Source organism: Podarcis erhardii (genome assembly GCF_964252035.2).
Source record: "Podarcis erhardii genome assembly, chromosome: 5".
Lineage (NCBI taxonomy): Eukaryota > Metazoa > Chordata > Lepidosauria > Squamata > Lacertidae > Podarcis > Podarcis erhardii.
The window spans coordinates 4,487,358-4,512,489 of record NC_138509.1 but is presented as its reverse complement, the minus strand read 5'-3'; the positions used below and the strand labels follow the sequence as shown (position 1 = coordinate 4,512,489).

General features: G+C 43.1%; 1 protein-coding gene across 3 annotated transcripts in view; it reads right to left on the bottom strand.

Annotated features, from left to right (window-relative positions):
* Window positions 1-25,132, bottom strand: part of EFCAB6 (EF-hand calcium binding domain 6) — a 107,152-nt gene that overhangs the window by 46,022 nt on the left and 35,998 nt on the right. For all 3 annotated transcript variants that reach the window (XM_081860935.1, XM_081860933.1, XM_081860934.1), the window contains exons 10-18: window positions 22,670-22,780; window positions 20,207-20,318; window positions 14,276-14,446; window positions 12,530-12,601; window positions 12,249-12,409; window positions 7,566-7,733; window positions 4,998-5,169; window positions 2,168-2,282; window positions 885-1,000 (exon numbers count right to left, since the gene is read on the bottom strand). In XM_081860935.1, coding sequence (XP_081717061.1) covers window positions 885-1,000; window positions 2,168-2,282; window positions 4,998-5,169; window positions 7,566-7,733; window positions 12,249-12,409; window positions 12,530-12,601; window positions 14,276-14,446; window positions 20,207-20,318; window positions 22,670-22,780 — 1,198 coding nt within the window. The remainder of the gene's footprint in view (window positions 1-884; window positions 1,001-2,167; window positions 2,283-4,997; window positions 5,170-7,565; window positions 7,734-12,248; window positions 12,410-12,529; window positions 12,602-14,275; window positions 14,447-20,206; window positions 20,319-22,669; window positions 22,781-25,132) is intronic.

Sequence of the window (25,132 nt, the reverse complement as noted above, 5' to 3'; positions counted from 1 at the left end):
ATCATCTATCTTGGACCTGCTCCTCACCAACAGGGATGAAATGAGAGTACTGGGAACCTTGGGAGGAGGTTATCATGTCCTCTTGGATTTCATGATATAGAGGCAAGGGAAAACTTGAGTGTAGTTGGACATGTACTTGGACCTTAAGAAGCCTAATTTCAAAAAGCTTAAGGAACTACCGGGTGAGATCCATGGTCAGAAATACTCAAAGAGAAGGGAGTCCAAGATGATTGGGAGTTTCTTAAAGGTGAAACTTTGAGCAATTGGAGTACTGTGTTCAGTTCTGGGCTCCACCATTTAGGCAGGATATTGACAAGCTGGAATATGTTTGGAAAGGGGTGACAAGATGATCAAAGGTCTGGAAAAGAAGCCTTATGAGGAATGGTTGAGGGAGCTGGGTATGTTTAGCCTGCAAAAGAGAAAACTGAGAGGAGATAGGATAGCCATCTTCAAATATCTCAAGGGCTGTCACATGGAAGATGGAGCAACCTTGTCTTCTCCTGCTCCAGAGGAGAAATCCAATGGATTCAAGTTACAAGAAGATTCCAACCCAACATCAGGAAGAACTCTCTAATGTTCTGGAACGGACTCCTTCAGAAGGTGGTAGACTCTCCTTCCATGGAGGTTTTTAAGCAGAGGTTGGATGGCCATCTGTCATGGATACTTTAGTTGAGATTTCTGCATTGCAGGGGATTGGACTAGATGACTTTTGGGGTCCCTTCCAACTCTAGAATTCTACGATTCTATGATTCAAAGGCCCTGAGGGTTCCATCGATACCATTCTTTCCCTTACAATAGCAACACATGAGGAAAATGTGCAAAGAAATGCAAATACATAACAATAAAACATGACATCAATAAATAACAGGAAAGAGCTGGCTTACCCCGTATTCCTCCACAAGCTTATCACAATACTGGCCAAGGCATTCCTCAGCGGACACAAAGTGACACTTGCTGGCATTGGCCCGTCGATTTGGAGAGTGTCCACTCATTCTGGAATCTGAAATAGTTACATCAGGCCAAAGTGACCAATGGTCCACAAAATCATGAAATAGATTCAAATCACTGACACTAGAAACCAGTGTGATATACCAGTCAGAATGTTGGACTAGCACCTGGGAGACCACATCTGAGATCCCCAGTGATGTTGGAGCCGGATTCTCTCTCAACCAAACGTAGATCACAGGGCTGTTGTCAGGATAAAGTGAGGGAAGAATCACAATAACCTCCTTGGAGAATTGGGGGGGGGGGCAGACTATAAATATAACCTACTGCATAAAGTTATAAATTAGGTGATCAGCTATCTGCCAAGAAAATGCAGCTTTCAAAAAACATTTCGTAACCCCTAGGCGCCAGATATCACAAACCTCTTCAGGTTTGTAAAATTTGGACAATAAAAACATTTACTGCCTGAACTGCTCACCGCAAATATACCTAGCAGACTGGCAAGCTTTTCTCAGTCTAGGGCCACAATCTCACATATTGCCAGTGCCCCCCCCCACTGCCATTTTTTCTTTTTTCTGGCCCTGTTTCTCTCTCCCCCGCCCCCATTCTTCCCTACCCAACAGGCTGCCAGGGGAAGCCAAATCACTCTTACCTGAGACCTGAACAGATTTCTTGCAGGGGGCTTTTAAAAACAGGCCAGGGCCCACATAAAATTGGGCCAAGGGACAGGTGCTATTTGGCTTTAGTGCGAGGGAAGAGGGGCAAATCAGTTCTCATGGGCTGGCTAGGCTATTTCAGCTCCTTACAGTTATTTGGCTCTCTGCTGTCTTTGATAGGGCTGCTAGTGTCAGCAAGCCAAGACAGAGAGGCATTGCCTAAGAGACACATGTTGCTGCCAAAAGAACGCTGCATGAATCGCAGAATTATGCCACAATTTATTACTCTTTGGATTTGGTTCTCACTTTTGCCAACAGAATTAAAAAACCAACAAACCTTGAGTCTAGCTGTTTTCCCCCATATGGAGGAGAGGAAAAATCAGCCACCATTGCACAAGAGGACCCCTTCCTTAACCTGAACAGCTTTGGGGGAAATGGCTGAGCCTTGAAGAGCACTTATTCCCAGAATAAGCAAAGCTCAGAAGGTCCTCCCAGCCAATAAGAAAAAAAAAGGTTTACATTCTTTCAGAATATTTATAGTAAGGTATCAATAAGTATCCAGTTACCTTCAAATATTGCGACAAAATCAAGATAACTCAGCCCTCCAGCAGGGAATCCTAATTTTTCAATGAGTAGATTAAACTGCTCATCATCCATTGGCATCCCAATATCATCCAACAGCTGGCGGAGAAAGAAAAAAGCAGGAATGTTTTTGTGTTTTTTTGGGTAAAAGACTAGGCACAATCCTGCCCCTTTTAACGCCCACTGATTTCAACAGGAAATGCTCTGTTCCCTTCCACTGAAATCAAATAGGACTTGTAAGTGCTTAACTCAGGTTGGATCAAGCACATTTTTCCCTGCTTCAAATAAGGGCTCTCCTACTTGAGAACTTGCTGGTTCAGATGGGGCTGCAACATTTCACTAAATTCACTAAATCAATCAATAAGCTAGAAAAAGGTTAATGGGGCAGCAGATTTGACATTTTTTGAACTATTTTAGTGCAAATACTTCTAAAAGTTGCATGTGGCAGGAACCATTTTTGAAGAAACACTGTCCTCTTACACTCACAGAAGATAATGAATTTTCTAAGACAGCACCTGCTGTTCCCACCTGTCTGCAGGATGACAAAGAAAGCATTTCCTTGTCAAATCTCTTGGTTACATTGTTACAACTGTAATCCTGTACCAGTTTACCTTGTAGTAAGCCCCTCTATGAGCAGGTATGGAATTCCATTGCCATAGTTTTTAAGTGACCAATGTCCTCATCTTAGGTAGCTCATTAAGCTTTCAACCACCAAGCCATAAGCTGAAGCTCAACAGTCCTTGCCCACCCCCCCCAGCATAGTTTTCACCTACAATGTTGAAATGATAGCTGCATTCAAACATTAACCACGCTGTGCATAAACTGTGTGCTGGTGCGTGCAATTCAAACTCTCGCTTTTTGCCCCCTTCCTCCGTTGAGCAGGAAAACAAACAGAATGGCTCACTTAGTGTTACGTCCACACCAACGCTCATTGAAGATAAAAGAACAAACAGCCATGACCTAAAGCTGACGTCACAGTTTGGGAGAAGCAAATCACAAACACTGGCCTGAATGGAAAACTAAGCCAGCCACTCTTTGGTTTGTTCACCTGCTTGATTGGTTTACTCCTGGTAAAGCTGTGAGAACTAGCAGACAGTTCATGCTCAGTACAGTTAAACAAGCCACATCTTGTGGCCTCGCACTAAGTCTGACTGTGGCCAATTGTGGAGAGTACCATTAAACTCAGTAGAAAGACCTATAAGTGAGTGGTCCCAAGATTGTGGCCTTGTTTAGTAATACTTCCTCCAGTTTAATCACTGCAAATTATTCCTATACTTCTAATTTGAGCATATTCTTTCGACTGCATATTTTTGTCCTTTTGTAATTGCTTCAATTGTGATTATTCTTGCTATTCTATTCTATTTTACTTTCTTAGCTCTGGAGATTAAAAGAAGAAGGAAGCAGCATCATATGGCTGAATGGCATAAAAATGTAAAAAAAAGAAGTGAGAATACTCTAATTAGCAAATTATCACTCTTTTCAGTAGATTTTCAAAGCTTTTGAAAAGAGATTAGCTGCTTTGTGCTTTAGTACAGGCTTTTGCTATCAGATCGAATGCTTAATTCTAGAGCCATAGGAGCGTGGCATACAAAAGGTAGCCGCGATTGCATAAATACAATGAATACAAAAAGATCTGCCTTGCCCCAGAATTAAGAGTTAATGGTTCTGGTGCAAAGCTCCAGGTGCAGAGTGGTGGAACTCCTGTACAGGTGAGCTGCCTCTGTGTCAGAAGTGCCACTGGAATTGCATGCAGGAGGCTGCTCCTGATGCTGAAATCTAGGAGTTTCATGCATCTAGAAAGCTTCTCAATCAGGCCATCAGTGTGCAATGACAATCCATTGTAAGCAGGGCTGGCCTGCCCATGAGGCAAATGGAAGCAGCCGCCTTGGGTGGTGGAATCCTGCAGGGCAGCACCTCCATGCAGGCCTCACCCATGCCTGCTGCAAAAGCTTGCCCGAAGCCACACCATCATGTGACCCTGGTGAGTCTTGGGGGGCAGCAGGGAGGGCCACCCCTAGTTGCAGGTAAGGGTGTGGTCTCCAGATCCAGCAGAACTTAATTGGGATTTTTATCGAACCAATGCAAAGGCCCAATTTGTGCATCCAAACTGCGACACAGCTTCATTGTCCAACTCAAAATGCAAAGGTAGCTTAACAATGCAGAGAATTATGGCTAAGATGCAACTGGTCATACTTTGACTCTTTGTGCAGAAATGTGCCAAGAGACTACACAGCTATGGAAAGTGAACATTCAGCCTACAGAGTGTTCATCAGCTGATCTGAACAAAATATCAAAACAAAAGATGTTGAACGTAGCAGGTGTTGATAACCAGGCTGTGTCGAGCTGCGCTTTAAAATAAAAAAACAAAAATATCCGAACCTGGTCTTTTTAATAAGGGTGCAGAACCCCATCGCACTCTGCAGCTTATTTTTTTGCTTTTGAAAGACCACAGTGGACTAATTTTCAAAGGAGAGGGGGAACCAATTTTAAAAAATTCACTGGTCAGGGATGAGAACCACAAAGAGCAACACGGTCCACCCACCACACACAGTGGACTATCTGAAATGTGATCACCCCTGTAGGTTGTTACGGCCTGCCTTGGGACTGCAGCAACAGTTTGTGTGTCAAACATTTATTCATGAAGAGTTTCACAAGAGTTAATGCCAGCTTTTTTACATACGAGAGAGAGAGAGAGAGAGAGAGAGAGAGAGAAAGAGAGAGAGAGAGAGAGAAACTTAAGTTGAAGAGATAACACGAAATCTCAATGCAAAACAATCCACATCAGGTTGAATGACCGAATAAATTTACATTTACCTTGCGAAAATCAGTTTTATTCAATTTCCCACTAGCTTGTTTGCTGAAGGCAAGAAAGCCATCTCTAACAGTAGCTTCCTGTTGCAGGATACTTTCCCTCAGCCTTTCAATTACTTCATCAACAGATCTATTCTTAGCGAATTTGTAGGCATAGTCTTCAATCTGTTTCATTCTAAAATTGGAAGATTGGCAACAAAGAGAAGCATCTTAAATATGGCACCATAAAATATTTGATTCAACATTAATGATCTGTATTTCTGCAATAATAGAGAGCAGACGCCCACCAGAAGCTGTGCATAAAGCAGCAGTTGTTTATAAAACTATAATTATCAGCTCCTCAAATGTCAATGGCTACATGGTCCGTTTGAAAAGAGAACCAGTGAAGAGTCAACTTTGGCAGTGAATCCCAGAGTTGTGAGAGTCTCTAACTGGTGTAATGTTAGAGACTGGTTGATGTTCTCTTGAAAACAGCACTTTATCACTTGACCTAGACCTCCCAGCGCACACTGATGTGCACCCAGAGCTTTGTGTGTGTAGACAGCTCCATTCATTGAAGCAAAGGAATGCACACATGGACTTATGACTTTCTGACAATAAACAAAGTAGACCTTGAAGGCTAGCAGAGTTTTGTTTGCACATCTTGGACATGGACATGTTAGCCAGTTTAGTGGGTTAAGAAGTTGGCATATGCTTAGAGGGCACACATGTCAGGTTTCCTGAATCAACTCAGATAAAACCCAGTCTAGTGCCACCTACTGACGAAACTAAAAACAGACGCGGGTGGCGCTGTGGTCTAAACCACTGAGCCTAGGGCTTGCTGATCGGAAGGTCGGCGGTTCGAATCCCCGCGACGGGGTGAGCTCCCGTTGCTTTGTCCCAGCTCCTGCCAACCTAGCAGTTCAAAAGCACGTCAAAGTGCAAGTAGATAAATAGGTACCGCTCTGGCGGGAAGGTAAACAGCATTTTGGTGCACTGCTCTGGTTTCACCAGAAGCGACTTAGTCATGACCCTGAAAAACTGCTGCGGACAAACACCGGCTCCCTCGGCCAGTAAAGTGAGATGAGTGCCGCAACCCCAGACTCGTTGCGACTATCAGGGGTCCTTTACCTTTACTGACAAAACTATAGAATAAAACGATCCACACAATATGCGTGCATCACACTGAATTATTTTGCCTGCAACATCTATACCAACATGAAAGAGCTGCGTTTTTGTGGGAAGCTGAAGCTCTCCCATTCAGTAGATCTGATGTTCTCCACAATATCTGCTAAGACACTGTACAGAACAGAAATGAGCATAACCATAATACACTCAGCCTAAACCTACCAGCTACCAGCTAAGCATTCAGGTCTTTATAATATTTATGCTGCACATGGAAGTGAGGGGCAGATGGGGCTCGTCAACCTGGGAAGGCTGCCTATCTAGGAGGAGAATTCTGATCCTAAAACTCTGCTGCTTTGCGGGATGGCTTCAGGAAAAGAAAAGGCTAAGGAGTAAACCCTACATGAATTTGGAGTGCAGTCCCTAAGATGGTTGGGTGATGCCTTGTACGCCTCCTTCCTGCAACTCTTGCAGCCAAGCTGGTGCCCAACATCTTGCTCTGCTTTCCTTTGGACCCCATCAGTCATCTGGGCAGCAGGACTTCCATACACACTGCCCAAACTTGAGCCCTGGGGAAGTCACTTCAGTGCTTCTATCACAGCAGTTTGACTTCACCCCCAGGGGCACACTCCATTCTCTCTTGAGACAGACAGATGCTAGCAATAATATTCATCTCTTTTGGTTTTTCTAAAGGATTCTCTTATGCTATTCCATCAGGAAGAAGCATAGATCCATAGCAAGGACATCTTGCATGGATTTAATAACTGTGTAGCGCCAAGTGGTTTTGAGGCTTTTTGTACATGAACAACATACATACACACAAACTCAACATTCTGGCACACCAAGAAATAGAAGCCTGGGTGAGTGCTATGCAGATAGCAGCAGGCTTAATTCTCAGTTACTGGGCAGCCCTCATTATGTCCCTAAGTTTAGCTCTTTACTTTGTCCCACATAGGTGAGCAGGTGTGTCTCACTTCTATGGAGAAAAGTAAAGCACTGAACTGTGTTGCACTGCGAACAGAACCTAACCCTTGTCCCTGATATCTCTATCACATGACCATGCAAAAAGCATCTATGAGGATCCTTTTAAATTCCTTTCACATGTAAGCCACCCATCATTATTAGAATTGGGGGGGCGTGTCATGAAACTGACTGGCGACTCAGGAGACTCAGGACAAAGTAACTGTGTGCACAACACAGAATTCGCTGATGGACTTGATTGCCACAAGATGTGGTGGTGACCAATGGCTTGGATGACTTATAAGGGAAAGCAGACATACAAGGGAGAAGCTGGATGTTCTTTTTCAGACAAAACATAAGAAGGTGGTCAAGAGAAGCCTTAAAAGTTTTGATAAGGCAAAAAAACCCAAAACAAACAACAACAACCCACCCATGGTGAGTTTCACATACTGTGTTTCTCTGTATTTGGCAGTGAACGGTCTCCATTCGCAATCATGTACACAGTACCTTTCTGAAAAGTCTGCCTGCTTTTTTTCTTCTCTTTGACTTCCCCGGGATGAAGGGATGCTAGCGAGAACAGTTAATTCTTTTGGCAAATCGGCAACTCCTAAACTATGTAAGAGCATCCTGTACAGGACCCCTTCTGAAGTGTCATCTTGATATTTCTGGTATAATCTGGGGAAAACATATTTAAAATAGTTAGATCATAACATTTTCTCTCAGTGTCCGTCTCTGTGGCTCCCTAGGGTTCTTTTGGTCAGGTTCCAAGAAGGGTTAATCTGTAACAGAAGAGATAGGTAAACACTAGCAGTTAAGACTGAGATTACTATTATTCCTTAAGATAATGGGAGGTCAAAAGATGCTCAGATGATTGCCAGTGCTAGCAACCCATAGCCCAGGGGTCAGCAACCTTTTTCAGCTGTGGGCCGGTCCACCGCCCTCAGACCATGTGGTGGGCTGGACTATATTTGGGGGGAAGGAATGAACAAATTCCTATGCCCCACAAATAACCCAGAGATGCATTTTAAATAAAAGCACACATTCTACTCATGTAAAAATCCGCGGGCCGGATTGAGAAACCGATCTGGCCCCTGGGCCTTAGTTTGCCTACCCATGCCATAGCCCCTACTCTTTCCTTCTGCTTTGAGAGGCAATTCTCACCTTAGTAAACCGAGGGATAACTTATTGGGTTGCACTTTTTATATCTGGGATGGTCTCCTGAGTCTGAATTAATTGCCTTATAATTTGGATAAATGCTTGTTTTTAACCTTAAAATCTAGTTGATAGAGAAACATTGTGAATATTTTAAACAATGATCCAGACTACTGCCTGCATCAAAGCAGATAACAGCATTTTGCTCAACACAAGACTGGCAATTATTTAACTATCCTATAAACACCACATGGTTTGAATTTTGTTTATATTATTACAGCTCTGAAAATTATGTCAGAAAATAACTTTAGATTTTGTTTTTATGTAAGAAAAAAATATCTTTGGTTATTACATTTAAAAGCAAAAATTGAAGTTGAGAGGTGAGCAGAATTACAATTGAAGATAGCTTCACAATGAAGCATTGTAAGAACAAGGTACATTGGAGTCCAATTAAAACAGAAGTCCCCCTTACAAAAGTGCCATTTACAAGTCAGTAAGAATGTTGAGTCTAGACATGTGAAAAGTCAGAAAGATATTTGTTCTTTGTTCTCATTGCCAAAAATCTTCCTTTGAAACAGGATTCAACGAACGTTCAGTCCCTCTGTCTGGTTATGAAACCTCCTGCACATGTTTGCAGGGGGTTGGACTAGATGACCCTCAGGGTCCCTTAAAACTCTACAATTCTACAATTCTATGACAATCAATTTCAGTGTATTTAGTGAGTCACGTCAATTTGACTTATGTGAAAATGTTGCAGTGTGGATCTGGAATCCCTTGTCAGTTCAGTGTTTGCAAATGAATACTGCCATCCACTGTTCCATGGAGTAATCTGATTAATACTGACAAAGGCCACACAAATTAAAATCCAGACGGACAGAAATACAGACTTTCTTGAATGTGCTGGTCAGTCACTTCTCTCTGAATCCTGATAGTTTAACTTAGTTGCTGCCAAACAACATTAAAGACTGGCTATGAAGTTAAAAGACAACCTAGGCACATCCAGTAATCATAATCATCAATATATTTTATTGATGTGTGTGTGCATGTTTGTCCGTATATACATACGGAGCTTTAGCTAACTACCTGAATAAACAGGATATCATATTTTTGTGCCTAAAGTGCCCAGCACCTGGCACCAGACCTATATATGATGTGCAGCAGGGCCATTGAAAGCTACGGAGGAGAAGGAATCACAAATTCAAGTAATGCAGCTGGATAGCTCAGTTGGTTAGAGCACGGTGCTGAGAACCCCAAGGTTGCAGGTTCGATCCCCAGTAACAGACAAATGCCTATTCCTGCATTGCAGGGGGTTAGATTAGATGTTCCTCAGGGTCTCTTCCAACTCTGTGATTCTACAGTTCCATAACCAATAATGGATAAGCTCCAACTACATTCCTATTAGGCTATTTGTCAAATTGCTTAAACTAGAAGGCAGCAGAAAGTCTGGAACCAGGTCCAGAGTTTAAAGCTAAAACACCCAACCAGCAGAACTTGTCATGCTGTCCAATCCTGCAATGGATACATCATATGTATCTTGCTGACAATGACCTGGTTTGCATGTCACACTATGACCTAGCCCAAATACGAAAGCTCCCAAGAAAGAGCCTTTTTTGCTGCTGCACTGCACTGAACTAAGCCAAGGTTTGGCTGGGTGTGTTGTCTGAATCCAGGCTCCTGATTAAGCTCTCTCTAGACTAACCATGAGCTGTAACCAAAATTTGACACCTTGTGGATAGTCTGGAGGCAGTTTAGTTTTCGACTTAGTGCAGTATGTGAACTGTGCTTTACCTCTTCGCTTCCCAAGGAGATCAGCCTTAATTTTTCAAAAGCAGTCTGCTACCACCACATGATTATGGAGAAATGTATGGGGGAGAACTCAAGAATGAGAGAGGGATTGTTTCTGTGTTTGGGTTGGTCCTTTGTCCCTGTCTAAAACATTTCTACTCTCACCTCTCCTTCTTTTCTCTGCCCAAAATATTCGTAATTCGGCAAAAACCTAACTATTGCCCTTATAGAGGCATACCACAGTTTGTAGAACACAAGTACCAGGCAGGCCATTGAAGTTCACAGGTTCACAAATCTTGGGGACTCTTGAAAGCCTAATTCAGTGAAGAATTCCAAGCTCCACATTAGTCATCCTGCCAGCCCCTCAGTTCCCAAGGCACATGCCTTCCCAAGACCACCCCCCATCTTCCAAGTATCCTTCTCACCTTCCTCCTGTTTTATATGATATCGCAAATCACTTTGGGATGCTTTAAGGGAAGTGATTGATAAATGAAATAAATAGTAACAATAATCTAAAGGTAAAGGTAAAGGGACCCCTGACCATTAGGTCCAGTCGTGACCGACTCTGGGGTTGCGGTGCTCATCTCGCTTTATTGGCCGAGGGAGCCAGCGTTTGTCCGCAGACAGCTTCCGGGTCATGTGGCTAGCATGACTAAGCCGCTTCTGGCGAACCAGAGCAGCACACAGAAACGCCGTTTACCTTCCTGCTGGAGCGGTACCTATTTATCTACTTGCATTTTGTGCTTTCGAACTGCAGGAGCAGGGACCGAGCAACAGGAGCTCACCCCGTCACAGGGATTCGAACCGCCAACCTTCTGATCAGCAAGTCCTAGGCTCTGTGGTTTAACCCACAGCGCCACCCGCATCAATAATCTAGTTTGACCCTAACTAAAGAGTGTAAAGCTTAGTTTCCTGGCTATATGTCAGAGAGAGAGAGAGCTGAGCCCTGGGTAGAAGTGAATCTTTACGCTCAACTTGTAGCCACTCAAGTCAATAGAAAATGACTCAGTGAGGTAAATTGTGGCTCCAGTGTCATTAAAGGTAACATTTTTATGACTCTCACACCCCCTCCTTTGTCGTATTTGTGCCAAAGACTGAGATAAACAGATGGAGCAGGTAGGCCGGCTCTGGATGAGATTAAAGCTATCAACATACAGCTCAAAACAGCGACAGACAGGTGAGGAATTAACAAAAAACAAACAAACCCAAAAACTGGAGATAGAACAGCAAAAAGAGCAAAACACACATCAGAGCTTTTTTTTTTTCATAAAGTGCCCACACACAAATTAATCCTATTTTGGTAGCAATGCTGAAAGCAATTGATTGTGATCGGATGCTGAGACTCGTTTGGGCAACTGTTAGTGCTTTGTCTGATAATTATTTTTATTGTTCAAAAGTCCTGCACACGCTTACCAGTTGCAGCCAGTCTGTTATCTTTGCTACCTCAGTCTCTTTCTCTTTCCCTTTCTCTCGCTCTTTGCTTTCAAGTAAGAATTTTAAGTGGTGATCAGTTCACAATTCCGAGGCCAACTGTAGGGTTAACCATAGGGCTAACCTAGGAGATCACCTCTGATGAGAGGAGCACTGGATGACGTGTGGTTCAGTTAGCTGCCCATCAAGAGCAAAGTGCACAGTTCACTGAAATGACATAATGCCTGTGGCAACTCAGACATGGATGGATGGATGGATGGCTACAAATGCTCCACTGGAGCCCAACAGCAAGAACCAAAAAGTTCCAGGGACAATGTGAGGATGCATCAATATCATAAGCGTTTCTACTACATGCAACATTTGCATCAATCTAAGCTAATGCATCAGCCAAATGGCCAAGAAGGTCAGAACACAAACTCAAGCAAGGTGGTGGGGACTGTGTGGTATGGCTATCTGCAGAAAAGGTGTCACCTTGAAGTCTCCTTCAATGGCTTGGACAGGGGACGGCCTTTGCTCAGACTGACATTAAGCTTCCCCTGGACAGAGGCTCATCTTGTCTTGTTTTCTGTAATTGACTACATTGGGAAAATCAACGAACACCTAATTTTAGTCTTGGATGAGATTTGTCCCTTCCAAACAGGGCTTTACTGAGTCCTGTGGGAAAGCTTTGTGCATGAGTGCTGCACCTATGCTCAGGCTAGATAAAGCTCTGTTTTTTTCAAGTGTGCACATGACATCGAGAAGCCAAGAAATTCAACTGCCTAAGAAGGAGTTTCAGAGCTAAGATTAAAATGGAAAATGAAAAGCAAACCAACAACTTACGCGATAAAATGGTCGTCAGTTAACGAGGGACAGTAGAGGAGAAGGACTTTTCGGAAATTATTTCTGCTGATAATGCCGTTATTTCGAGGATCAAATGCCTGCAAAGCTTTGCTGAATTCATTCCAGTACCCTTTGATCTGCTCAGTTAGGACATCTTCTGCCTAATATGCAACCATTTTGATGAGGAAATTCAAATATTTACAAACGGTTGAATAGATAATTCTGCATTTAAGTACTTGGAAAATCTTGATTTACTGTTCAAAAAACTTTGTGTTACTTACAATGTGCCACGCTTCAAGGAGAGAAGTTGGCTTTTTTGCCTTCTTTGACCCATTAATCATTTTTGAATCTGTCTAATTGGGTAAAAAAGCACTTGAATTACAACCTTTCCACCATACTATTTCCTAAATGCAGCACAAGAGCAAAGGCAACAGATTTTTGCGTTTGAAAATTAAGTAGTAAGTAATACATTTTGTAATATACTAGGAAAAAGAAAAGACCACGGGGATACAAAAAATGAATGAAATAATGCCATGATTCTACGATTGGCCTCTGGTGCCCCCTCCCACCTGCTGTGCTCACGCAGAAAATGTGGATAATGGGAGCCTGAGTTTCCATGAAGCACTCAGGAATATGTGCCAGGTTGTAACTCCCTACGCAGCTGCACAACCACTTGCTGTTTTGGGATGCACACGCAGAACTGTGTGGCAGATGACTGGCCCAGAAAGTGTGCAGAGGCTCTCAGCCAAACCAGCATTCAGCTCAAGAACTGAAGAAAGGCTCCCAGGCAAATGCATCGAATCAGGAGTTCCAACTTGGTCCCATGACCATGAATGCCATGCAGCATGCATTGCCCTGGCACTGAAATTTGTGGGTGCCCGGCCCCTTCATGGGGAATTTTGAGGGTGCTTGGGCGCCCAGGGAGCTGGCACCTATGAACCAGATTGCATCCTTTAAAAACAGTTATGGAAACAAAGGGAAGGAATTCAACACCATACTACTATGATTTTTCAATCAGTGCAAGCCTTTCTTCTTGACAGATGGAGCTATCCTCCTTCTCCTGATCTTGTACACTGTCCCAACACTTTAGAAGAAATTTTGGGGAGGCGGGTGAGGAGGAGAGGGGTTTTTCCTTCTGCTGGGCTTAGAATGGCTCAGTCAGCAACAGCCCCACTCCTGAATGGAGTCAGGATCTGGAATACCACTTTATGCTGGCTTGCTTTACACCAGCTTCTTGGGTATAGGATTGCTCTGTCTAAAGGACAATACTTAGAGCTTTATAAGATGTGCGTCAGGGCATTAGAAGTGAAAACTACTGCAGTGATTTGAGTCTGAAAGCATTGGGGAGCCAGTGCAGAACCCAGACCAAAGGTACCTCATGTTGTTGGAAGCCTTGTTCAGGAGATGGGCTCCCTGCCACACTTCCATTCTCCAGGATCAGCTATTTTAAAGGGGGGGGGGAGCACTGCAGCTGCCTCCTTGGTTTAGGAAGTGTTGGAGCAAAGCATTTGCAAGGTGGGGTATGCAAACTGAGAATTGTCTCACGCTGCATCTGATCTTCTTAAATGTTCTTGCAAAAGAAATGGTGGTGCTTTGGTGCACTGACTCCTCTGCCAGACTTAGGCAAATGACTGCCTCTGCTGTTCCCCTTGCTCCTTGGCCACCACCAAGGAGCAAGGTGAAAATCTGCCATGTGCTACAGCCTTTGTTTATCCAGCTCAGGCTTCATGAGACTCAGTCTTAGAAGTGTTAAACAGTAGGAATATGTTAACTGCTTTAGAAGCAAATAACAATTCAGGAACAAGCATTTGAAACAACTTTAACTTCCATTAAAACCAGATTTCTTTTCAATAATTTAGCTATATTCAAAGCACAACATTCTACTGAAACTTGTTTGAATCTCTCTCTCTCTTATTCTCATACACAGGTTCTAGTGATAATAAATGCTCAATCTGTAATTGCATTTGTAATGGCTTTTAATCAAACACAATAAATAAATGATTGATTGACTGATAAGAATTGCTTACTAGAGATTCCTTTTCTTCAAACAGATTTAAAAATTTATTGTAGCTGAGCTGCCCAGTGTGTTCTGGGTCAATGATCTTGGTTAGTTCTTGAAAATCATCATCACTTATTCGGAACATGATGCAATCCAAAATGCGACGGAGCTCATTTCTTGTAATTTTTCCATCCTGATTCTGGAAAGGTGCAGAATGTATAAAAGAGAATTTAGTCCTATTTTACTGGGCAGTGACATTAACCTCTTAAATTCTCCTGTACTGTATTTAGGAGTCTTTATTCTGGTTTAATTTTTGTTTTACTGTTGCTTTAAATGGATAGTTTTATGCTTCTGTCCACATTTGGAACTGATTGAAAAGTCACTAATCTCTAAATAAGTGACTATTCTACCTTTTGCTGGCCAATACCACTTGAAATATATATGCCTGAATGCCAGTGTTTCTAGGCTGATTTTTTTTATATATATATAAAAAATCACACTATTTCTTGCTCTTAATATTCTTATCATTGCATTTTTCTCAAAGTGTGTACATGGGATCTTGCTAGGGCAATGCAGAAGACATTCTAGGGTATCATCTAACAGTATGACCCTAGACAAGTTACTCAAAAGCAAGTCCCAATGGGCCAATGAAAATATTTTTGATGAGCAAATCATGCAGTCATAGGCCAGTCAAATAAGAAGACATAGAACAAGTACACTAAATGGATGCCATGCACGCTACACTACAGCTTACTATTGATAAAACTACAACACACTATAAAGAAATGTGAAAATATGCTGAGAAATGAATGTTCAGCAACTGATAACATTGCTTGTCAAAACTGACCAACAGACAGGACTGAATTTGTGCCGGGGCTCAATAGGGTGAGTCCCAGCATCTGTTTTCAATCCTAGGGCTGAATCCAGCATCTTTCTTCTTAAAAATTAAGCACCACCGACAGTTTAGAGGTGTTAATTTCATAAAACTCTCTTGATGGAAATAAGGGTATATAACAATGCACAGGAAATCATGTACAAGGGTGGCGTGGGAACCATAAAATGCCTGTGCACTCATTTAGATACAATTCCCCTAATCACAACTTCCTCCTGTTTTTTCCTCATCAGTGCTCAGCTTGGAAGACAAGCTGGCTGGCTGCAATAGGAAGACGGCAGGGCAGGGTTGGTGATACGGTAGCCAGCCAGGCTATGAAGCAACTTGATCATGGGCAGACTTCCTCCTTTATTTCATCTGAAAGCACAGGCAGGCTGCTGTTGCCAGTTCACCTGCACCCTGTGCTTAGCCCGGTATCCTGTTCTGCTGGGGCTTGGAGCCTGCAAGGGATGTGCAAAGGACCATCAGGGGCCAAGCAGATCAGGACCATGGCCAGCTCCCACTGGGTCCTGGCAGCTGAATGAGAGAAGAGGCTTTCTCAACCAGGGACCAGAGTCATCAGAGGGCTTAATAATCCTGGCATGGTCTTTGCTTCCTATACCTCTGACCTACTGTAAGAGCCGTGGCAACATTTAGCTTATTCTGCAGTTGCATGTTCCTGTGTGGTTGCAGATCTGGAGAGAATGCAGGGAAGGCCTCTTCCGATTCTGAGACAGGCGGGAGAGTCACATCCTCAGGCTGGGACTGTGTAGGAGATGCTAAGGGTTCCCCCTCAAGTGGAGCATTTGTGTTTACACATCCTCTAGATCCAAGGCCTTCTAGTGCAAACGGGGGACCCTGAGGCAGGAGGCCTACCATGGCGCATGTGTAGCTGTGAGGGAAATGCTGTGATGCAACCAAGGGTGGAGAGAGCTGGAGACAAATGCTTTCAAGTCCTTTCGTGCTGCTTCTGGGAAAGGAGGAAAATGGAATTCCCACCCACCTACCCTCTCTACAATTCTGCTTTGTAGGAATCAGGGAGGAAACTGATCTCATTGTCTCTGCCCAGTTGTGGCTCCAACACTACTCTCCCGGTGGCTATTTTCCCTCCCCTGCTCCATTGAGATGATTGGAACAATGCTAGTACTTGATAAACCACTTCACGTTTGGTTTTTCTTTCCTACAGAGAGCCAAAGTGACTGTAATAATACAGCAAACAAATTTATTCATAGTTAAGTTTTAATATATTTATTTTCTAACCAGTGGTTCTAAACCATTCCTGTGCTTTAAAACCATTTCCCACAGAGGCTGGTGTTACTGCATTAGTTCTGGAGATGAAGCCTATGCAGGAGGAAAATAGTTACGCTGTTAGGGAAGTGATGTGTGGAAATATCCACCATCTCATGAACAGGTGAGGAATGGAAGGGCTATTTCACTCAGTCCATCAAGCCACGTTCCTCAGCCTCGTTCCAGACTCTAAGCTATAAAAGAGACCATCCACCTCTACCTGTGGCAGCCTTGGGGGAAATGCTGCGCTTCCTTGTGAAAGCCAGCTGCCGATGTTTTAGTCCTAAAGGGGCCAAGTGTCCCAGTTTATGCTTTGGGAGTAGCAACAAAAAAGGAGGAGGGATGTAGCTTTGCATGCAAAAGGTCCTATTTGCAAACCCTTCTGTCTCCAGGTAGGCTTGGGTAAGGACTCCCTTTCTGAAACTTTGGAGAGCCATTGTACTCAGCTGGGTGGACAATAGCTGCACTCAACAGGAAACCAGCTTTTAGGTAAGAACTGAGCCATTTGTTTGGACCACTCAGCTTTGCTTGGCAGGGCACACCAAACCAGTATTGTTTCCGAAATCTCAAACTGCACTTTTCTGGTACTGTGTTCAAAGTCCCAATTAATACAAAGTCACAGACTCTGAATGTTTGAAGTAAGTTTCTGGGCTTTGCCAAAATCTGACTATTAGGATGCTCGTCAGCAACCATTTATGCTAGAGTGAATCTAGAACAGGCATAGGCAAACGTGGCCCTCCAGATGTTTTGGGACTACAGCTCCCATCATCCCTAGCTAACAGGACCAGTGGTCAGGGATGATGGGAGTTGTAGTTTCAAAACATCTGGAGGGCCAAGTTTGCCTATGCCTGATTTGGCAAGTATGAGGTTGATCTCTGACACTAATGCGGCTGCAGCAGCCAATTGCTTCCTCTGAACTTCTACACTTGCCTAGAAATCAAAAAGATGTACTGGCTAGATGACTTCCTGAGAAATATAATATAGCCTTACAGACTTCACCTTTGAACTATAACACCTGAACCGGAAAGTGGTTCACACTAGCCAGAGACAGCTTCCCCACTGAGACACACATATGCACAGGACTGCCTTAAGAGGGGGTCACTAGGTTTGTGGACAGAGAGTGTTCATGCTGTCAACATTTACGTGAACTGACGCCTCCACCTTGGGGCTGTTTGCATCTCTGCTGCAATCTGCAGTGCGGACTAGCTCTGTGTGAAGGACCACCAGCTAGCATGAGCAAACCCTAAATTTCCTGCAGCCAACATTTTCTTTTATCTCAGATATCTCTTGTCTCCAAATAATTTTCTTCATTAAAGCCTTTAGCTCTCTGCAATTTCAGTGGGATTTTAATCTCTTGCTTGAATGAGGGGCTTAATCTACTATGCATTATCCACTGTGGTATGTGAAACTGCGAGTTCTACTTTGTAAATTGTTAGGAGAATTCTCTCTTTTGTGAGGGATTTAGTGCACAATTGATGTCGCCAGAGCTGGTGCAAAAAGAGACAGAAATTGCTATGTAAGTCAAGAATTGCAATCTAGCGTTTATATACAAATCTGTAATAAACATGCCACTAGGAATTTTGAAGATATGCCTACCGCTCATTTAGTTGCTGCCATCCAGACTATGAAAGCTTTAATTTGCTCTCTAGTTTATTATTTGCTTAGCAAATCCAAAGATATCACTCACACAATTTTTAAGATACAAAGTTGTATCTAGCAGCCTCTGTTTTTGTGCTACCTCCACATGCATTTCCCCTCAAATTGCACTGGCCAGACTTGGCATAACATGCACTATGAAATGCCGTACCAATCACTAGGTGTGTGGTTTAAACTGTAAACTTGCAATCCTGCTTCTAGTTACACCTTACACAAAAGCCCCTTGAACTCTATTTGTGTGCCTATCCTAATTCAGAGTAAGGACACCGTTTCCTAGAGAGTTATCTCTGGGTTATCCTCGCCAATGGGGAATCACATGGTGAATGTGTTAATGGGGAAATGCTGTCAGGCGTGTCTGTGTGTGGACAGTATGGTCTCCAAGCTTTCAGCTCAGTTCTCCATTCTCTAACACAAACTTTCAAATGCTTCAGATTTCAAACACACTAATCTACCTAAGTCAGATCAAAACAAATCTGTGGGATAAACTATGTTTACTCAACGAACAGGAAATTGGGGAAATGATAGAGGATAATGGAGAGCAAGTCGAATCTTGAATTGGAACTGTCCCCGGATATTTCAAACAGGGCTGGGTAAAATTCACACAGAAACCCCTTTGTGAGACCATTCCTCTCCCATGAATGGAGGTGGGGGGGGGACAGCAACACCGACTTTTTTGGGGAGCTGCAACACTTCAAAGGTAGCAGGAGGCCCTAATATTTTGACAAGGTGTCCAAGGATTTAACACCCCCTTTAACACTCTCTTTAACAAAAGCAGAATCACTTTGAATACCGAATACAGGCTGGGCTATACTCTGAATCCTGGGTAGGGTGCCCTTTTAAAATGTGGACCAGTATGGCCCTGGGAAGGAAGCGGCAGCCATCTCCCTCCCCCAAGAATGTATCTGGGAATAGTACGTCAAGTTTGTAAAAAAGCAAAAACAAAGCACAAATCCTCAGTCAACTTGTTGAAATATAAGTAACCACAACCCACCGACACACTTTCATTTCCCTACCTGAAAGTTTTTCACCTGATCCCAAAGAGTCAACCTATCCAAAAAGCACTGAAAAGTGCCCCCTGTGAATTTCCAGCTTGACTTTTAAAAAAGTAAGTCTGAAGTCTTTTTATTCACAGACATGTAAAGAAAATTACACCAGCTCTTCAAAAATCTGTTTCTAACTTCCAGTGATCTGGCTGATGGCTACATTCTAGAATGGAGACTCTGTCTGGGGAGGGGGAGGACTCTCCTTCCTTGGAGCTTTTTAAGCCAAGGTTGGATGACCACCGGCCATGTATGATCTAGTTGAGATTCCCGCATTGCAGAGGGTTGGACTAGATGACCCTTGGGTCCCTTCCAACTCCACAATTCTATGACTCTGTGATTCTATGATTAAGTTCTATGTAATGAAAATTATTTAACAAAAATAAGACAACTTTAAATGTAGCATATGAGACCACCTGTGCTTTGGTTCTTGCTGTTTCACACTGAAGTGTGAGGACCCCTCTCGGTCTAGGCTTATTAGTAGTATAAATTTATTTATACCCCACCTTACTTCCTGACAGGGACTCAAAGTGGCTTACAGGTGAAATAAGAACCGTGAAATTCACAGGGCAGGGGGAATTATTAAAAAACAATTAGACATTAATATACAGATATAGCTAGAGCTGGAGATATGAATGGTATATTAAAATTATACAGATAATTACAATGAAAACAGCACACCCAGCCCTTTCATTACAAGCCCTCAGTTCCCAAAAGCCTGTTGGAACAAGAAGGTCTTCACCAGCTGGCATAGGACAAGGAGGCGGTCAGTCTGGCTTCTCCAAGGAGGGCCTTAAAGAATCTGGGTCCCCGCCATGTGTGCCTGAGAGGGAGGCCGGGCCAAGAAAAGGGCCTCTCCTGAAGGTCTCAGAACCTGGACTGGTTCATATGAGGGGAAATGATCTTTCCGATAGCTTGGGCCTAGGGTCTCCCAGAATTTCTATGGGCCTACTGCTGCATGGGTTATTATTACACATAATAATGCATCACTGTGAGGCAAACCTGGTGCAGCTAAAATCTTGAGATGAAAATTAAAGATATATGAAGGGCCTCCCAGGGGGAAGCAAAGAAAAGATAGGTAGCATTCATAAGCAACCGCTCTCACTCTGTCCAGCATAAGGAAGGCCTTCTTCAGAGATAAATAAGCATCTTGAATATGTCCATGCAGCTTCAAGAGAATGCGGTCACTCGATACATCTTGGTCCAATTTTCTTATTCTGTAAGAAGAAGACAGCGACTTGAATTCACTCCTCAAAATGAGAACAAAGGAGGCATGTTAGGTGTTGAGACGATGTCTTAGGTAGCCATGTATCTTAAAGCTCTGCTTTGAACTTCTAACTTGGGACTACAATTCCAATCATCCCTGACCACTGGTCCTGTTAGCTAGGGATGATGGGAATTGTAGTCCAGAAACAGCTAGAGGGCCAAGTTTGGCCATCACTGTAACCAGTATCTTGATCTATATCTAGACAGTGCAGTGGAATAATGCTTTCGGGTACCATTGAGCCAGGAGTCCAAGTGCTGTGACTGAGAGTGGGAGCCAGGACAGGGCTGTGTGAAGACATTCTTGTCTGTCCTGAATTGTCCAACACTCAGCTTTGTTGGGAGTCCACAAATTCTAGTGTTATGAAAGAGTGAGGAAAAAACTTTTCTCTATTGATTCTCTCCATACAGATCAGAATTTTATACACTTTTATCATGTTGCTTCTTATCTGCCTTTTTTCTACACTAAAGCCCCCAAATGCTGCAACCTCCCCCCACGGGGCAGTTTCTCTATCCCCTGGATCATTTTGGTTGCCCTTTTCTGAAGCTTTGCCAGCCCTGCTACATCCTTTTTGAGGTGACAGTATTCCCAAATGTAGTCACATGATAGGTTTGTCTAATCATGAATAAGTTTTATTTTTATTTCTTTATTGGCTTGTTACTTTTGTTCTCTACTTCTTATGCATTAAGTCTAGATCATTATATAATAATACTGGATTTATCCTAAGTATAGTGAATCGTTTTTGTTCCCTTGTTCAAATGTAATGTATGTTCTGTATGTATGTATGGTTTATATAACAAGCTGTTTTTCAAATGTTATGTATTTTTATCGTAAGATGATAGCTTGCTGTGGACTACTTTGGTCACAGCTGTGAAAAAAATGTCATATAAATAACTAAATATATTTAATGTCTACAGTAAGCTTATGCAATTGCATGAAAGCTAAGAACAGGGTCTCCAAAACTCAGCCTCCGGGTGACAACCATAGCAGTGGTTTTCAAACTGTGTGAGGTTCTTGAGAAGCTTACTAGGGGTTCCTCAATGAAAGATCAGTAATGGTGGGCACATTCCCCTTTAACATGACTATGATGGCTGGGGCTGATGAAAGTTAGTGTCCAAAACATCTTGGGGGTGGGCACAACATTGGAGAAGATTCCTGTAGGACAACTTGATTAGGATCAACCTTTGCTGATATTTCCCTGCAATAGGCAGATGCAGGAGAGTGTTGAGTGTTTTCCAGATCACACTACCAGTTCACACAAAGTAAGAGAGGACCCACAATCCTAAACAGGCACAGGGATTCCATAAAAACATGGGGGTAAACAAGCCAGTGATAGCAGAAAGTCTTAAAACCACTGCAGCAAATTATTTGAAGAACAAGGTTTCAAATTATTTCTTGGACTTCTTGAGACATGGGTAAACACCTCCTATGAAGTTTTAAGTGTTATGTATGTCTAAAATAGGAACGTGGGTGGCGCTGTGGGTTAAACCACGGAGCCTAGGACTTGCCGATCAGAAGGTTGGCGGTTCGAATCCCCGCAACGGGGTGAGCTCCCGTTGCTCGGTCCCTGCTCCTGCCAACCTAGCAGTTCAAAAGCACATCAAAGTGCAAATAGATAAATAGGTACCACTCTGGTGGGAAGGTAAACTGCATTTCCGTGCACTGCTCTGGTTCACTAGAAGTGGTTTAGTCATGCTGTACGCCGGCTCCCTTGGCCAATAAAGCAAGATGAGCGCCGCAACCCCAGAGTCGGCCACAACTGGACCTAATGGTCAGGGGTCTCTTTACCTTTACCTTTACCTTATACAGTGGTGCCTCGCAAGACGAAAAGAATCTGTTCCACGATTCTCTTCGTCTAGCGGTTTTTTCGTCTTGTGAAGCAAGCCCATTGACGGCTTAGCAGATTAGCGGCTTAGCGGCTTTTAGCGGCTTTTAGTGGCTTTTAGTGGCTTTTAGCGGCTTAGCGGATAAGCGGCTTAGAAAAAGGGGGGGGGGAACCGCAGGAACTCGCAAGACATTTTCATCTTGTGAAGCAAGCCCATAGGAAATTCGTTTTGCGAAGCACCTCCAAAACGGAAAACTCTTTCGTCTAGCGAGTTTTCCGTCTTGCGAGGCGTTCGTCTTGCGGGGCACCACTGTATGTCTAAAATATTTAATAGAATGAACACAAGTATCACAGTTATGCTTGTGATGGAGCCAGGATTTGCTGTGGCCTGTTTTCAAGTGTATCGTCCGCGGCAAACACAAGGTTGGTACCGCAGCAGAACCGTGGGCTAAGAGCAACAAATGGAACCACTCTCTTACCTGTGGTGTTTCCTCGTAGGAGCTGCCAGGCTTGTATCAAATGTCATGGGGTCTTGAAACCTGTCTAGAAATTTCTCCCATGCCATATTTTTGGAAATTTTTATTCCAAACCTGGTAAATTTTTTAAAAAAATGCACTCATGTTTAAAAATTGTATTATATCAATAAGGTTACATGAAAATTATCAAAACTGAGTTATGAATCTGGACAGAATCTGTCATCTGAGTCTACATTGTCCTATGTGATGGTGGGGCCCTCAGGCAGCAGAATAGGTTTTGCTACTTCACTGTGAAAAGAAGAACTACTATTAGTTTGCATATTGCATGCTGCCTTAGCTGAAAACCACTGTGTTCAAGGCATTGGTCAGCAATATGAAAAGTTCCGTTTTGTTTGATCTGTGGTGGCAACTTCACTGACAATGCAGTTGCTATCAACAAACATATGAATGCGAACTTTTGATAGCTGAACAAGGTTATCTTGTTTTAGCAAGGGCTACAGTTGCTATACCAGTCTATGCTGACGAATAGCTCTTCTTTGCATGAATGGCACCTTGGCATCCAAAATATAAGCTGGATCTAACAGCAACTCAAGCTATGAAACTGTTCTTTAAGGAGGAAAGAGCAACACAGTCCAGAATCAGTGATATCTCCAAAACTATCAACTAACAGTAGCTTCAGCTACCTGGAGTAAGTTTCCATTTATTAGCCTGGGCTCCGGTTCATCACCTCTAACCTTCTGATTCTGATGTAAAACATCACAGACAACTTCACCCAGTAGTTTCATGTAGGCATTGAATAGTACAGAAGATAAGATAGTACCCTTTGGAATACCATGGTACCAAACTCAAGCAGGACCACCTTCCTACTAGGGAGCAACAGAAGCACAAATAGGGCAAATAGGATACCTCCTTATTTTCATCCCTAGGGGACGCAGGTGGCACTGTGGGTTAAACCACTGTACCCTTGGGCTTGCCAATCGAAAGGTCAGTGGTTCGAATCCCCGTGATGGGTTGAGCTCCCATTGTTCAGTCCCAGCTCCTGCCCACCTAGCAGTTCGAAAGCACGTCAAAGTGCAAGTAGATAAATAAGTTTTTGCCAGAAGCGGCTTAGTCATGCTGGCCACATGACCCAGAAAAACTGTCTGCGGAAGTGGACAAGCGCCGACTCCCTCGGCCTGTAAAGCGATATGAGCGCCGCAACCCCAGAGTCATTTGCAACTGGACTTAATTGTCAGGGGTCCCTTTACCTTTACCTTTATTTTCATCCCAGGCAGGCAATCTAGAAGATACCATGTTTGAGATCTAGGAGAACCAACAGCATTGTACTACCCCATCACTCACCCTTCTCACGTCCAACAAGGCAACCAAGCAGTAGGTTGAAATGGGGTTAGAGAATTTGTTCCGTCACCTGGGGTCAGAAATTGTGCAGCCACTCAAGCACCTTGCCCCCCAAAGTCCTCAATCGCTCAGGAGTTGTTATAGTTATTTGGTCCAAAACATATTTTAAAGTGTGGATTCGTAACTTTGGTGGCTGGGACCACTCGCTCTAATAGAGAGGACCAATAAGCTCAGGATACTCTGAGACTACCTCTACCAGCTCAAGTTAAAAGACATTTGGGCAGCTTTGGTGGATAGTACACCAACAGAATCCCTGTATTTTATGGACACCTGCCACCAGGGATGAAACGCTCTAGGCCTGAGAGCTGTGAGGGTCTGGTGACAAACATGGACTTACATTAATATACTTATGGCTAAACAAATGGCAATCAACTTTAGGTGGATGTGGCCTGTGAACCGCAAAAAAGTTTTATTTGCTGTAGTGTTTGCTCTCTTTTCCATGATTATTTCATTTCAGAAATCAAGGGTAAGTAGGCCTCAGTGGCAAAATTAAGGAGAGGCAATGGGCAAGGGAGACCTTTACATGGTAATCAAAACCATTCCAAGAAATATTCTCCAGCAGAACATGAGCTGATCATATACAATTCAAGATTTTATACCATTAAAATGTCTAAAAAAGAGACATCCATAAAACGTTCATGCATAAATATTACATTCATGTAATAAATATTACAAATGTTTCCCTACCACCTTATGTAAAACAGGAGAAATATTTAAAAGCAGGGTCCCAATATGTTGAGCACCCTCAGAGCAGAGGGCAAAATTCATTATAAATCTTTTCAACAGGATTAACTTTTATTCTTGAAAAAACCAGAGGATGGTCTTTGTCACTGAATTCACAGCTTTGGAATTGCATTATCTGAGCAATATCACCTGAAATATCAGTTGCAGACTAGGACACCTCTGTTTATAGCATCATTAAAATGACACGGTGTTTTCCCATGCTTAGAAGGAGAAAAGGTTCCCCCTGGAAAACTGTAAGCAGAGATTGTCACAATTATGTGGATGCATTTAAGGGCAAAAAAATTGAAGTGACAGAACAGTAGCAGCAATATCTTCAGCAAAGAA